The 14,683-nt window shown below is 49.0% G+C and overlaps 1 protein-coding gene across 2 annotated transcripts in view; it reads left to right on the plus strand.

Annotated features, from left to right (window-relative positions):
• Positions 1 to 14,683, plus strand: part of PPARA (peroxisome proliferator activated receptor alpha) — a 49,126-nt gene that overhangs the window by 26,446 nt on the left and 7,997 nt on the right. For both annotated transcript variants that reach the window (XM_068168110.1, XM_068168111.1), the window contains 3 exons: positions 3,742 to 3,986; positions 9,475 to 9,635; positions 11,419 to 11,557. In XM_068168110.1, coding sequence (XP_068024211.1) covers positions 3,779 to 3,986; positions 9,475 to 9,635; positions 11,419 to 11,557 — 508 coding nt within the window. In that variant the 5' untranslated portion in view covers positions 3,742 to 3,778. The remainder of the gene's footprint in view (positions 1 to 3,741; positions 3,987 to 9,474; positions 9,636 to 11,418; positions 11,558 to 14,683) is intronic.

A 14,683-nucleotide genomic window follows, 5' to 3' on the forward strand; every position in this document is an offset into this window, starting at 1 on the left:
TGTGCCAGGGGAGGGTTAGGTTGGACATGAGGAAAAAGTTCTTGAGTGAGAGAGTGGTGAGGGGTTGGGAGAGGCTGCCCAGGGAGGTGGTGGAGTCACCATCCCTGGGGGTGTTGAAGAAGCTGTAGATGGATGTGGTGCTTCAGGACATGGTTTAGTGGTTGTGGGAGTAATGTCTGGACTCAATGATCTTAAAGGTCTTTTCCAGCCTTGGTGATTCTATGATTCTATCAAACGTAGACATTTCTCAATATGTTGTCAGATTCCAAGCTGGTAGGGATTTATAAGAGAGATGAAGATTGATCTTGGATACAGGAAAACTGTTGAGCTTTAAAAGAAAGTGATAATTAGAATGTGTTTTACTAACCAGTTTCAGATGATGGAAATTCTGGGGAGGCTGTAAGTGAGAGCAATTATACTCCTGCCCTCTGTTGGAAAGAAGTTAACTGGTTTCAATTTTCCACTGTAATAATTAGGCATCACAGTCAGTGTTGCTTGGATGCTCTGAAGAGTTGCAGCAGGCTTGCAGTTGAGATGTACATGAAAACTCTTGCATGGCTTAGGAAAATTCTATTACAGTGCTGGCAATCTGGGAGAGTGTCCCAAGGAGTATTTAATGTAGCAAAGAGGGTAACTTAATTTGGCAGTCATTTTCAAATACAGCCAAGTGGTGCAGGGGCAGAGGGTAGCAATGTGACACGTCCAAGTCCAAATCAGCAGGGACATGCATGGTGTTCTGTAACTGTTGGGAGATATCCTGGATGAATTCCCATTCATCCTCTCCTAGATGTTCTTATTTATTACACCAAGTGGTATAAAAGGTACTTCCCTTTTCCTGTGAAAACTGGCCTAATTTGAAAGGCAAATGAATCTCCACTAAGGATCCTTGAATCATGAGAGAGCAGGTTGGCAATAGTGACACCCAGAGCTGGACCCAGTACTCAAGCTGTGCTCCAAGGGCTGGAGCAGCTCTGCTATGAGGACAGGCTGAGGGAGCTGGGGGTGTTCCGCCTGGAGAAGAGAAGACTCCAGGGAGCCCTTAGAGCTGCCTTCCAATAGCTGAAGGGATTCTCCAGGAAGGCTGCAGAGAGACTTTTCCTGAGGGTGTCTAGAGCCAGGACAAGGGGGAATGGTTTGAAACTGAGAGTGAGCAGGGTTAAACTACACCTTAGGATGAAGTTCTTCAGCATGAGGGTGGTGAGACTGTGGAATAGGCTACCCAAGGAGGCTGTGGCTGCCTCCTGCCTGGGGGTGTTGAAGGCCAGGTTGGATGAGGCCTTGAGCAGCCAAGTCTGTTTGAGAGGTGTTCCTGCCTGTGGTGGGATGTTGTAGGAGATGATCTCTGAGGTCCTTTCCAACCTAAGCTATTCTCAGATACAACATGCAGCTTAAGAGAAACCTTGCCTTTAAGAGAGAGACTAAAATGGCAAAGTTAGTGGCAGCATGTCAGTCCTTTCCTGCTCAAGAAGGGAGAGTGGAATTCTAATGATCTGAAAGATCTTTTCCAACCTGGTCTGGTCTATTCTGTTCTGTTCTGTTCCATTTGGTTTACAACACCAGGTACTAAGAGATATGAGCCTTATAATTTGTGGTTCTTTTCAGCCTTAAGCCTTCAGCACTGGCTGTTGTATTTGTCTGGGTTTTAGTAGTAAAAGTACAATGAACCTCTGAACTCTTCAGATGGCCAGTATAAAGCACTCAGAGTCACAGGAGCCCAACTAGTGCTATTTGAAACTTGAAATAACATTGAGGGAGATGGCTTTAATTTTTTTAACAATGCAGCACTTCTGTTGTCAGAAAAAAACCAACACAAAACCCCAAAAAAGGCAACCCAAAACCAAGCCAGCATTTTTGTATCCCCCTGGAGCCAGTTCCTGGCAGTTTGAAGCTTCACAAAGCCCTGCAGGGAACACGTGGTGCTTGCAAAGGGCAGTGTGGAGCAGTAACCACAGTAACAGCCAGAGCCTCTCAGCTGCCCCTGCATATTCACTGCGTGGAGCAGAATGCACTGTGTCATTTGTGCATATACTGAGTAAAGCATGAGCAGGACTTGGTGTAAAGGGTGAGTTTCTTTCAGCAGGGGTGGATCTGTGCAGCAGTAGCAGCACTGCAGTGTGCTTAGCTGCCAAGTCAATGGAAGAGTAATTCAAGGTTGTGACACTTTCTCAGGAATCTCTGCTGTTACTCAAAGTTGATGAGAGTGGTTTTGAAGGGAAGGACACAGAGCTGTTGCAGGGAGTCCAGAGGAGGCCACAAAGATGACCCAAGGGCTGGAGCAGCTCTGCTGTGAGGACAGGCTGAGGGAGCTGGGGGTGTTCAGCCTGGAGAAGAGAAGACTTCGGGGAGCCCTCAGAGCTGCCTTCCAGTACCTGAAGGGATCCTCCAGGAAGGCTGCAGAGGGACTTTTCCTGAGGGTGTCTAGAGACAGGACAAGGGGGAATGGTTTGAAGCTGAGGGAGAGCAGGGTTAGACTGGAGCTGAGGAAGTTCTACAGAAGAAGGGTGGCGAGACTGTGGAACGGACTGCCCAGGGAGGCTGTGGCTGCCTCCTGCCTGGGGGTGTTGAAAGCAAGGCTGGATGAGGCCTTGAGCAGCTGAGCCTAGTTGAGAGGTGTCCCTGCCCATGGTGGGCAGGTTGGAGCAGATCATGTCTAAGGTCCAACCTGAGCCATTCTATGAAATAAAACTAACTCCAGGAGTTAGAGGTGCATGGGATAGCATGTGCTGGAGCACTCCTGCTGAAGGTGTTCTTTGGCCAGAGTCTGTCAGAAGTCATTGGTCTGGCCCCCTTGTACAGAGGTCTATTGAACAAATTGAAATAAGAAGAAAGGAGGCAATCAACAGATCTAGAGCTGTTAGGTGAGCAAAAACTGCTCAAATGTGATCTGTATGCATATTACTATTTCTTATTTCTGTCCAAGTTTTGGTGGGAAATGTTTGATGCCTGCTATAGAAACATAGTTTGTGGCTTTGAACAGCAAGGGAGGGAAAGCAACCACCTACAGACTGATCTCTTCTGAAGTTCAGTTCATACTGAACTATTTTTTCCCTCTGTCCTGAGGGCTATGAAAAAAATCAGGGGGTTGGAGCACCTTTGCCACAAGGACAGGCTGAGGGAGCTGGGGGTGTGCAGCCTGGAGAAGAGAAGGCTCCAGGCAGGCCTAAGAGCAGCCTCCAGTACATGAAGGGGCTCCAAGAAGGCTGCAGAGGGACTGTTTGCAAAGGCCTGCAGGGACAGGATGAGAGGCAATGGGGGCTGAAGTACCTGAAGGGGCTCCATGAAGGCTGCAGAGAAACTGTTTGCAAAGGCCTTCAGGGACAGGATGAGAGGCAAGGGCTTCAGATTTAGCAGATTTAGACTGGATGCGAGGAACAAGTTCTTTACTATAAGGGTGGTGGAACACTGGAACAGGTTGCCCAGGGAGGTGGTTGGGACATATTCAAGGTGAGGCTGGACAGGGCTCTGGGCAACCTGCTGTAGTTGGAGATGGCCCTGCTGAGTGCAGAGGGGGTTGGACTGGGTGAGCTTTGGAGGTCCCTTCCTAATCCAGACCATTCTGTGATTCTGCCGACGATCGAAGTTGCCTAAAGCTTCTGGAGCATCAGACTGTTGTATGATAGGTCACTTGGGGGTTAGAATTCATGTACTCAGTGTGATGCAACTGATTCAAACTTAAAAAAAACACCTTAAAATATTATGTATTTGAAGTACAGGATTTAAACAAAAGTCTTCTTTCCCCAGTGTAAAGAAGTTTAATTGACTGCTCTACGTGATCAACATGGTGGACACTGAAAACCAGCTCTATCCTCTTACTCCTCTGGAGGAGGATGATATAGGCAGCCCTTTATCTGGAGAGTTCCTACAAGACATGGAGAACATTCAAGACCTGTCTCAGTCTCTAGGTGATGATAGCTCTGGAGCTTTAAGTTTAACAGAGTTCCAGTCACTGGGAAATGGGCCAGGATCTGATGGATCAGTAAAAACAGGTAAGGGAGTTTTGGCTGGCCATTGCATTTTCTGTTGTCATTACATAGTGATAGGAATTGAGGACTTTGTTTTTAATGCAATAATTATTGTTTATGACTAAGTGATGCTAGAAATACATAAGCTGGTTATAGCATAGCCTTAAAGTACTTAAGGCTAAAGCTATTAAACAAATATCACTGAAAAAAATCACTGTACTGTAGAGCTGCTGATTTAAGTCAACTTTAGTAACAGCAACTGTTTCCAAATCACTGTTATTCACAAAGAGGTTGCTACATGTTGGAGTCGTATAGGAAGTCACTAAGGCTGGTAGAGGCCTTTAAGGCCATCAGCAAGTCTGCAGATGACACTAAACTGAGCAGCAGTCTTGATCTGCTCAAGGGTAGGAGGGCTCTGCAGAGAGATCTGGCCAGGTTAAATCAGGCTGAGGTCCATGGAATGAGGTTTAACAAGGCCAAGTGCTGGGTCCTGCTCTTGGGTCACACAACCCCAGGCAACGCTGCAGGCTTGGGGCAGAGTGGCTGGAAAGCAGCCTGGTGGAAAAGGAGCTGGGGGTGCTGGTCAGCAGCTGAACATGAGCCAGCAGAGTGCCCAGCTGGCCAAGAAGGCCAAGGGCATCCTGGCCTGTACCACACCCAGTGTGCCCAGCAGGAGTAGGGCAGTGCTGGTGCCCCTCTACTGGGCCCTGGTGAGGCCACAGCTTGAGCACTGGGGTCAGTTCTGGTGCCACAGGACAGGAAAGACATTAAGGGGCTGGAGGGTGTCCAGAGAAGAGCAATGAGGCTGGGGAGGGGTTTGGAGGGTGTCACATGAGTTGAGGCTGAGGGAGCTGGGGTTGTTCAGTGTGGAGAAGAGAAGGCTGAGAGGAGATCTTATTGCTCTCTACAGCTGCCCGAGAGGAGGCTGGAGTGAGGCTGGTGTTGGTCTCTCCTCCCAAGGAACCAGCCCCAGGATGAGAGGAACTGTGTTGGAGTTGTGCCAGGGGAGGGTTAGGTTGGACATGAGGAAAAAGTTCTTGAGTGAGAGAGTGGTGAGGGGTTGGGAGAGGCTGCCCAGGGAGGTGGTGGAGTCACCATCCCTGGGGGTGTTGAAGAAGCTGTAGATGGATGTGGTGCTTCAGGACATGGTTTAGTTGAGTTATGTCTGGACTCAATGATCTTAAAGGTCTTTTCCAGCCTTGGTGGTGCTGTTCTAAGTCACTATATTGCACTAAAAGAGTTCCCCATTTAAAAAGGTTCTTCCAATCTCATGCATTGGACAGTAGTGTGAAATCTTTGCCAAAACTTCATAAGCTAACCCTTAAAAGCTCACCTAGAATGTACCAGTATTTAAAGCACGTGTTTCCCTCCCTTCTCAAGAGTAGCATTGCTCAGCTGATGACTTCTGCTGTGGTTAAAGTGATGGTCTTAGGGTGCTCAGACATAGCACAGGCTTTAGGCAGATCTATGTGAGAGGAAAGGGAAATAGTGGAAGTGTGGCATTGTCAGTAAGGTTTTCCTCCTGAAACTGGGGGAGTCACAACCTTTTCTAAGCAGAGCCATTTTAAGCACTTTATGCTTAACTTTGTGCTTGGTTTACGTCAGGTTTTAGGTTTGGGCATTCATTCTTTAAGTTGATTCCCAGGCTCTAACCACTATTTTACCTTAGGATAAGCACATGAATACTGCACCCAGTTCTGGTGTGCCCTGCATAAGGAGGACACAGAGCTCTTGGAATGAGTCCAGAGAAGGCCACAAAGAGCACTTCTGCTGTGAGGACAGGCTGAGGGAGCTGGGGGTGTTCAGCCTGGAGAAGAGAAGGCTCCAGGGGGACCTTAGAGTTGCCCTCCGATAGCTGAAGGGATCCTCCAGGAAGGCTGCAGAGGGACTTTTCCAGAGGGTGTCTAGAAACAGGCCAAGGGGGAATGGTTTGAAGCTGATACACAGCAGGGTTAGACTGGAGCTGAGGAAGAAGTTCTTGAGTATAAGGTAAGTGAGACTCTGGAACAGGTTTCCCAGGGGGGTTGTTGCTGCCTTCTACCTGGGGGTGCTGAAGGCCAGGTTGGATGAGTCCTTGAGCAGCTGAGTCTAGCTGAGAGGTGTCCCTGCCCATGGTAGGGAGGTTGGAGGAGATGATGTCTGAAGTCCCTTCCAACCTGAGCCATTTTGTGACAAATTCTACAACAATTTCAGTCACCTTCTACTGTCACCTCCTAGTTTGAGTGTTCAGCGTTGTAGTTTTGCAGTTAAAGACATATTTGAGGCTCAGATTCCAGAAGGCAAATTAGAAGAATCAGATTCTAAAAAATCCTGGGTTTTAGGCTGGTCTTGATGACTCTGCTGCCTGTGGGCTCGGCAGGGCTGGCAGTGCAGCCTGAGTTCTCTGCCAGGTTTTTTTTCCCAACGTAGTACTTGCTGACCTACATTCATGAGTGTTTCTTAATCTCCCTGCTAAAATAACACGCCCATTAATTTGCTCAGGTCTTGTGGTGCAAGTGGGAAGGTTGAAGATAAAGGCAATTCTGGCCTCAGAAAATGTTTTCCTCCAATAAGGTGGAAATACAAATTGAAAGCATTACAGTTGGATTGTGCTAGGTTTGTAGCATGCTAATGTAGCAGTCAATTGGTAAGCCAGTTGTGTCCTGGGCTGCAGCAAGGGAAGTGTGGCCAGCAGGGACAGGGAGGCGATTCTCCTCCCCCTCTACTCTGCTCTGGTGAGACCCCACCTGGAGCACTGTGTCCAGTTCTGGAGCCTCTGTTCCAGGAAGGATCTGGGGGTGCTGGAAGGTGTCCAGAGAATGGCCATGAGGATGAGCAGAGGGCTGGAGCTGCTCTGCTATGGAGACAGACTGAGGGAGTTGGGGCTGTTCAGTCTGGTGAAGAGAAGGCTCTGAGGAGACCTAATTGTGACCTTCCAGTATTGGAAGGGGGCTACAAGAAAGCTGGGAAGGAACTTTTGAGGGTGTCAGGGAGTGATAGGACTGGGGGGAGTGGAGCAAAACTAGAAATGGGTAGATTGAGATTGGATGTTAGGAAGAAGCTCTTCCCCATGAGGGTGGTGAGAGACTGGCACAGGTTGCCCAGGGAGGTGGTGGAAGCCTCATCCCTGGAGGTTTTGAAGGCCAGGCTGGATGTGGCTGTGAGCAACCTGCTGCAGTGTGAGGTGTCCCTGCCCATGGCAGGTGGTTTGGAACTGGATGCTCCTTGAGGTCCCTTCCAACCCTGACAACGCTGTGATTCTATTGCTTGTCTGGGGAGTTTATTTCAGGGTACAAGTCAGAAATGCTTTTCCCATTGTAATCACAGGTCTGAATGTCAGCACAAGGTTTCTAATGCTGAATTATCTTAGAAGTAGACAGTTGGGATACCTGTTAATGTTTGGCCTTTCCAGTGATGTGCAGGAGCATGCTTTAAGAACATTTTTGAGAAAGGTAAGTTGGCCAACTGCTTTTTAGGCCTCAATTTAGGTTAGCACTTAAAACTACAAGTAGCTCTTCAAAAGTCAAGGGAACTTTAGGTGTATCTTAAGTGTAACTCAATGTGAACCCAGTGCTATGGAACAAGAGGTGAAGGAGGTGGTGGCAAGATGAGGTGATAGTAACCTTCTGGAATGTATGAGAGACAGGTTGAATGGCTGTTGTGACACAGGTTTGAGGGTTTCTCTTTCATTATGGTTTGGGTTTATTTCTTTTTCTGTTTTGTAGTGTTTGTCCTGACCAGTGGATAGGTGAGACCTCACCTGGAGTACTGTGTACTGGTCTGGAGCTCTCAGTATAGGAGAAGGACATGGACCTGATGGAGAGGGTCCAGAAGAGGGCCATGAGAATGATCAAGGGGTTGGAGCAGCTCTGCTACAGGGACAGGCTGGGCGAGCTGGGGGTGTTCAGCCTGGAGAAGAGGAGGCTGCAGGGAGACCTACCAGCAGCCTGCCAGTACCTGAAGGGAGTTACAGAAGGATGGAGAGAGACTGTTTGCAAAGGCCTGCAGGGACAGGACAAGAGACAATGGCTTCAAACTAGAGCAGAGCAGACTTAGATGGGATGTTAGGAACAAGTTCTTCCCTATGAGGGTGGTGGAAGACTGGCACAGGTTTCCCAGGGAGGTGGTTGAGGCTCCTTCCCTGGAGATATTCCAGGTGAGGCTGGAGGAGGCCCTGGGCAGCCTGATCTAGTTGGGGATGTCCCTGCTGACTGCAGGGAGGTCAGAGTGGATGAGTTTTGGAGGTCCCTTCCAGCCCAGACCATTCTATGGTTCTGTATGTCTTGAATGCTGCTCTTCCCTTTCAGGTGGATGTTATTTGTGAAGCACACTTCTATCATGAAGAAAAAGGCCTTGGTCTAAAGAAATTTGAGTGCTTTGTAGTCGACTTATTTGAAGTTGGGGGCTGGGGGGAGAATAAATCTCAATTGGGTGCTCAGGTCTTGGAAAAAAAAAATGAAGCACAGAAAGACACGAGGGGGAAATCCCCCAAAGCTTGGTTTTGTTTGATTCTGTGCAGTGCAGATTTATCACAGTATCACCAAGGTTGGAAGAGACCACAAAGATCATCAAGTCCAACCTGTCACCACAGACCTCATGACTAAACCATGGCACCAAGTGCCACGTCCAATCCCTCCTTGAACCCCTCCAGGGATGGTGACTCCACCACCTCCCTGGGCAGCACATTCCAATGGCGAATGACTCTCTCAGTGAAGAACTTTCTCCTCACCTCCAGCCTAAACTTCTCCTGGCACAGCTTGAGACTCTGTACTCTTGTTCTGGTGCTGGTTGCTAGAGAGAAGAGACCAACCCCTTCCTGGCTGCAACCACCCTTCAGGGAGTTGTAGAGAGCAATAAGGTCTCCCCTGAGCCTCCTCTTCTCCAGGCTAAACAACCCCAGCTCCCTCAGTCTCTCCTCACAGGGCTGTGCTCAAGGCCTCTCCCCAGCCTTGTTGCCCTTCTCTGGACACATTCAAGTGTCTCAATGTCCTTCTTAAACTGAGGGGCCCAGAACTGGACACAGGACTCAAGGTGTGGCCTAACCAATGCAGAGTCCAGGGGCAGAATGACTTCCCTGCTCCTGCTGGCCACACTATTCCTAATGCAGGCCAGGATGCCATTGGCCTTCTTGGCCAGCTGGGCACACTGCTGGCTCATGTTTAGGCAGCTGTCAATCAGCATCCCCAGGCAAACCCTCAAAACCCTCATTACCCTTCAAAGGTAATGAAACCCTCAAAACCCTCATCACCCTTCCAGTTCAGGAGTTCCTTTGGTAAGGCTTTTTTGTTGGTTGACATTGCTGTCTCAGGGTACACTCTGTGTGTGGTGGTGTGTGTGTTGAGTTGTGTGTGTGTTCATAGAAATATTCATTATGTTTCAAACACTGAGGGCCAAATGATGACTATTAATGCATGTTTTGTTCTGTTGGTTTGTTTTGGTTTTATGGCATAAGCTCATTTTTGTGGGGGTTTAGTAGAGAAATGGTATCCATCTGGGTAGTATAGTATTTCTGAAGTGTTCCTTTTTCTTTTAGACACCCTTTCACCAGCATCCAGTCCTTCATCCATTAATTTTGCCACAGCTCCAGGTAGCATAGATGAATCACCCAGTGGAGCATTAAACATTGAATGTAGAATTTGTGGGGATAAAGCCTCAGGCTACCATTATGGAGTACATGCTTGTGAAGGTTGTAAGGTACAGTGGTACTTTTCTTTTTAAGAACCTAAATCATGTTGCTTTATTTCCAGGCTCATATGAAGACAAACATTTGTAAGATAAATGTTTTAATCAATACCATTCTAGCCATTACAGTTCTTTAAATAACAAAGAAATTTGTGATCTCCTCTTGGTTCGGTTTTGGTGTTGGTTTTTCTGCTGAGAGAAACTATTCAGATCCCCTAACTCAAAGCCAGACCTTCATCAAGCCAGGGGCTATGCACAACCAGCATTTTAATTCTGCTTTTTCTGGATGTATAACCAACTCAAACCACTAAACTCGGACTAAAAAAATAAGTCAAAGCCTACTTGCTCCACTAGTGTTTTATTTGTGTTGGGAGTAGGGCTGTGAGAAGCATGTGAGTTCACTACATTGCCCTTCCTTAACACCTCATCTCCACTCCATTCTGCCTGGTTTCACTCAGTCCTGTATCTCCTGTAGATTCTGGGGCTAGTGCATGTCTCTGGGGCAATTAATATTAGCATTAATGTACCATTTGGGGGATGACACTACCCTAGGGTTATTCTTCCTTCTAATGGTTCCATTTCCCTTTGTTGCCTAATTACAGAGTGAGAGAAATAATTCTATGTGTCTACATTTTTCTTCCTTGCAACTATGTCAGAATATGATAATCTGAATATAATGTCAGAACAGGCTCAGCTGAGGCAGGCAGTGTGAGAGTGGGCTCAGGGGATGGCAGAATGGGGGCAGGGGATGGCTGAGTGGGCTCAGGGGATGGCTGAGTGGGCTCAGGGGATGGCTGAGTGGGGGCAGGGGATGGCTGAGTGGGGGCAGGGGATGTCAGAATGGGCTCATGTGGTGGCAGAATGGGCTCAGGGGATGTCAGAATGGGGGCAGGGGATGTCAGAGTGGGCTCAGGGGATGGCAGGTGATGTCAGAGTGGGTTCAGGTGATGTCAGAGTGGGCTCGGCCAAAGGCAGGCAGTGTGAGAGTGGGCTCGTGCTGGCAGAATGGGCTCAGGGGATGTCAGAGTGGGCTCATGTGGTGGCAGAATGGGCTCAGGGGATGTCAGAATGGGCTCAGGGGATGTCAGAATGGGCTCAGGGGATGGCAGGAGATGTCAGAATACAATCCTTTGAGTGTAAGTAATGTCAGAATCATGCTAGAATATCTCTTAGAGATGGAGAGCCTGTTCCTCTTCAGTTTTATCCCACAGTCCAAATGAGACCCTGTTAGGGCATGTGAAGCAAGCTGCTGCAGTGGCTCTGGATTTGCTAGTGTGATTTCACACTAGGAAACTAACCTTACCCTGCAATGCTGTCGTGGGTTGAGTTGAATCTGCTGCTGCTGATCCAAATCTTGCCATGATGGTCAGATGTGTTGAGCTGCAAGCTTCTCCTCTACTGCTGCTTTTGGTGTCCTTGGCTCTTTCTGTGCACCGCGCTGCGCTGTCCTCCTTCCCCTGTTTTCTGGCTGAAGAAAAGATGTGTTCAGTGTGTGTGCTTGTGTGACTTACACAGATGGAGGATGAAGGTTATTTCTGATGAGGACACAGAGAGGATGTGTCTTCTGTAATCCATAAGAGCAAATCTGGCAGGCTCTTGATCCTCTCCCAAGAAAGGAGTCCGAGAGCTGCTCCCTTCTTTGCCGTTTCTCATTTTAAACGTGCCTCCAGCCACTGCAGAGGTTCCTCCCTTTGCACAGGTGGTGGTGTGTGCTGTTTTGCTAGTGACATCACTGAACAGCAGAGTCCCCCCCAGTTCTATAACATGTGGTGCTGTTTTCCCCACCCCCTTGTAGGGCTTTTTCCGAAGAACAATCCGGCTGAAGCTCGTCTATGACAAATGTGACCGCAGCTGCAAGATCCAGAAGAAAAACAGGAACAAGTGCCAGTACTGCCGCTTCCAGAAGTGCCTTTCAGTGGGAATGTCACATAATGGTAGGTAAGAGTGCCCTTCATTTGTTTGTTCCTACCCAGAGTCTTCTGGAAGCAGGCATGTGGAGAGCATTTCTTCGTGGGCTCAACCTTAGAGTTAGGTTAGAATAGAATAGAACAGAATTAACCAGGCTGGGAAAAGAGCTTCGAGGTCATCAAGCCAACCTATCACCCAACAGCATCTAATCAATTAAACCATGGCACCAAGTGCCTCATCCAGGCTCTTCCTAAACACCTTCAGGGATGGTGACTCCACCACCTCCCTGGGCAGCACATTCCAATGGCCAATCTCTCTCTCTTCCTAACGTCCAGCCTAAACCTCCCCGGCACAGCTTCAGACTGTGTCCTCTTGTTCTGGTGCTGGGTGCCTGGGAGAAGAGACCAACCCCCACCTGGCTACAACCTCGCTTCAGGTAGTTGTAGACAGCAATGAGGTCTGCCCTGAGCCTCCTCTTCTCCAGGCTAAGCAACCCCAGCTCCCTCAGCCTCTCCTCACAGGGCTGTGCTCCAGACCCCTGCCCAGCTTTTTGCCCTTCTCTGGACACCTTCCAGCAACTCAACATCTTTCCTAAATTGATAGGCCCAGAACTGGACACAGGACTCAAGGTGTGGCCTAACCAGTGCTGAGTACAGGGGCAGAATGACCTCCCTGCTCCTGCTGGCCACACTATTCCTGATGCAGGCCAGGATGCCATTGGCCTTCTTGGTCACCTGGCACATGCTGCTGGCTCATGTTCAGCTGCTGTCAACCAGTACCCCCAGGTCCCTTTCTGCCTGGCTGCTCTCCAGCCACTCTGACCCCAGCCTGTACCACTGCATGGAGTTGTTGTGGCCAAGTTGTTCTCAAATGAGTACTTGATGGAACTGAGACACAGCTGCTAGGTTGTTAGGAGCTTTACACAACTGTGCTGGGTGTCTGTCCATATAAAAATTGCAGGGGGACCCTAGAGCTGCCTTCCAGTATCTGAAGAGGAGGCTCAGGGGTGACTTTATTGCCCTCTACAACTACCTGAAAGGTGGTTGTAGCCAGGAAGGGGTTGGTCTCTTCTCCCAGGCAACCAGCACCAGAACAAGAGGACACAGTCTTAAGCTGCACCAGGGGAAGTTTAGGCTGGAGGTGAGGAGAAAGTTCTTCACTGAGAGAGTCATTAGTCATTGGAATGTGCTGCCCAGGGAGGTGGTGGAGTCACCATCCCTGGAGGTGTTCAAGAGGGGATTGGATGTGGCACTTGGTGCCATGGTCTAGTCATGAGGTCTGTGGTGACAGGTTGGACTCAATGATCCTCGAGGTCTCTTCCAACCTTGGTGATACTGTGATACTGTGAAGGGATCCTCCAGGAAGCCTGCAGAGGGACTTTTCCTGAGGGTGTCTAGAGGGAAGACAAGGGTGAATGGTTTGAAGCTGAGGGAGAGCAGGGTTAGACTGGAGCTGAGGAAGAATTATTTGATACCAGGGTGATAAGACTCTGGCACAGGCTGCCCAGGGAGGCTGTGGCTGCCTCCTGCCTGGGGGTGTTGAAGACCAGGCTGGATGAGGCCTTGAGCAGCTGAGTTTAGTTGAGAGGTGTCCCTGGGTATGGTGGGGAGCTTGGAGGAGATGAGCTCTGAGGTCCCTTCTAAACTAAGCCACTCTGTGATTTAGTTGCTTTCTTCACCCAGAACGTTGGTGCCATTACTGCCACTGAAACAAATTTCAGTGCTGGAATAATGCTAATCAAGGTCAGTGTTGAGGAGTGGGAGGAGAACAACTCTCTGATTGTGGGAGGGAGTGATGTGGGATAGAAATGTGCAGGAAACCAGACTTCAGTATTTTTCAGGTCATAGTGCAGCAGCTCTTGGGCAGATAGTTCAGGGCATGTGGTGGTAGGGCAAAGGTATGGGCTGACTATGGAGGAAGAATCTGGTAGGTTGGTTGCTAAATGGAATGGTAACAATTCAGAGCCTTTGGATATGCAGCTGAAACATTATCTTAGTGTCCGTGTTAATGATTTAAGGCAGGGCTGACAAGCTTACAGGCCAGCTTCAGCCCACAGGGCAGGAGGCAGCTTGCTAAGCAACTTTGGTAAAGAGGTCTAAGCCATGAGAGACAGCATTCTGCTTGGCCACATGCCAGGAGGTTGCTTTCCTTAGCTAAGTCTGATAGTGTCAAGGCTAAACTTGGGAGCAGATGCAGCTTGGGAGTAGGTGCAGAGCTACAGGTTAGATGACCTTCCTGGGGAAGCTATGCAGTCAGGATAGCTGGGGTGGGCATGTGGTTGGAGAAGCTGCCTGTGACATCATAGTCTAGAGTCCTAGCAAGAGACACTAGGAGAATTGGCTTTCTGGTTCTGGGGAAGGAGCTCCACTGGTAGAGGGTAGCTAGATCTGTAAGACTGGTAATAACCTTTGTGCAGAGGCAGGCAGGCAGCATCTCAGAGGCAGGAGCTGAGCAGGGAGCTGTGGTGGCTGGCAGAGTTCCTGGGTGATCCTGCTCTGGCAGGGGGGTTGGACTTGGTGATCTCTGGAGGTCCCTTCCAACCTCTGATGTACTGTGAGACTGACTTAACATTCGCTTGAAGCTGTTCCATCCTGCTCAAATGTTGTGGGCACCTGCAGTGTAGCTGAAGCTGCAGCAGGCACATGGGAGGCAGTGGAGGAAGGAGGTGGCTGCTATCTTGCAGGCAGTACATCTCAAGACAAAAGCTGGACCTTAAAACTGCTTCAATTTATAGCAGATACTCTGTAGACTCATGGGCAGATGCCAAACAGGCCCATCCACGGTGGACTTCTGTTGAAGCCCAAACCTGCATTTCAGATCACACCTAGAGTCACCTCCTTATGCCATGAGGAAATCCCCTGGGCACGTTGAAGACCTCATTCTGCACATGCTTGAACTGCTCAGTTCTAGGCAGTGGGGCTCTATGCTCTCACTGGTTAGCTGCTGGAATGCAGGAGGGGAACCAGCTAGCCTGGTTCCATCTCAAAACCTTGCACACCCCACTAGAGGATGAGGCCCCTTGACAAATGGAGCTGGTTTAATTTTACACTGACAGTGAGGAGGATGTGCACATGCACTTGCCCAAGGACTGGGAGACCTCTGCACCCAGAGGTGTTTCAGGCTTACATCTCTCTCTCAAAAGAATATCCCAA

The sequence above is a fragment of the Melanerpes formicivorus genome, unplaced genomic scaffold (genome assembly GCF_026170545.1).
Source record: "Melanerpes formicivorus ecotype bairdi unplaced genomic scaffold, bMelFor1.0.p_v2 SCAF_132, whole genome shotgun sequence".
Taxonomy (NCBI): Eukaryota; Metazoa; Chordata; class Aves; order Piciformes; family Picidae; genus Melanerpes; species Melanerpes formicivorus.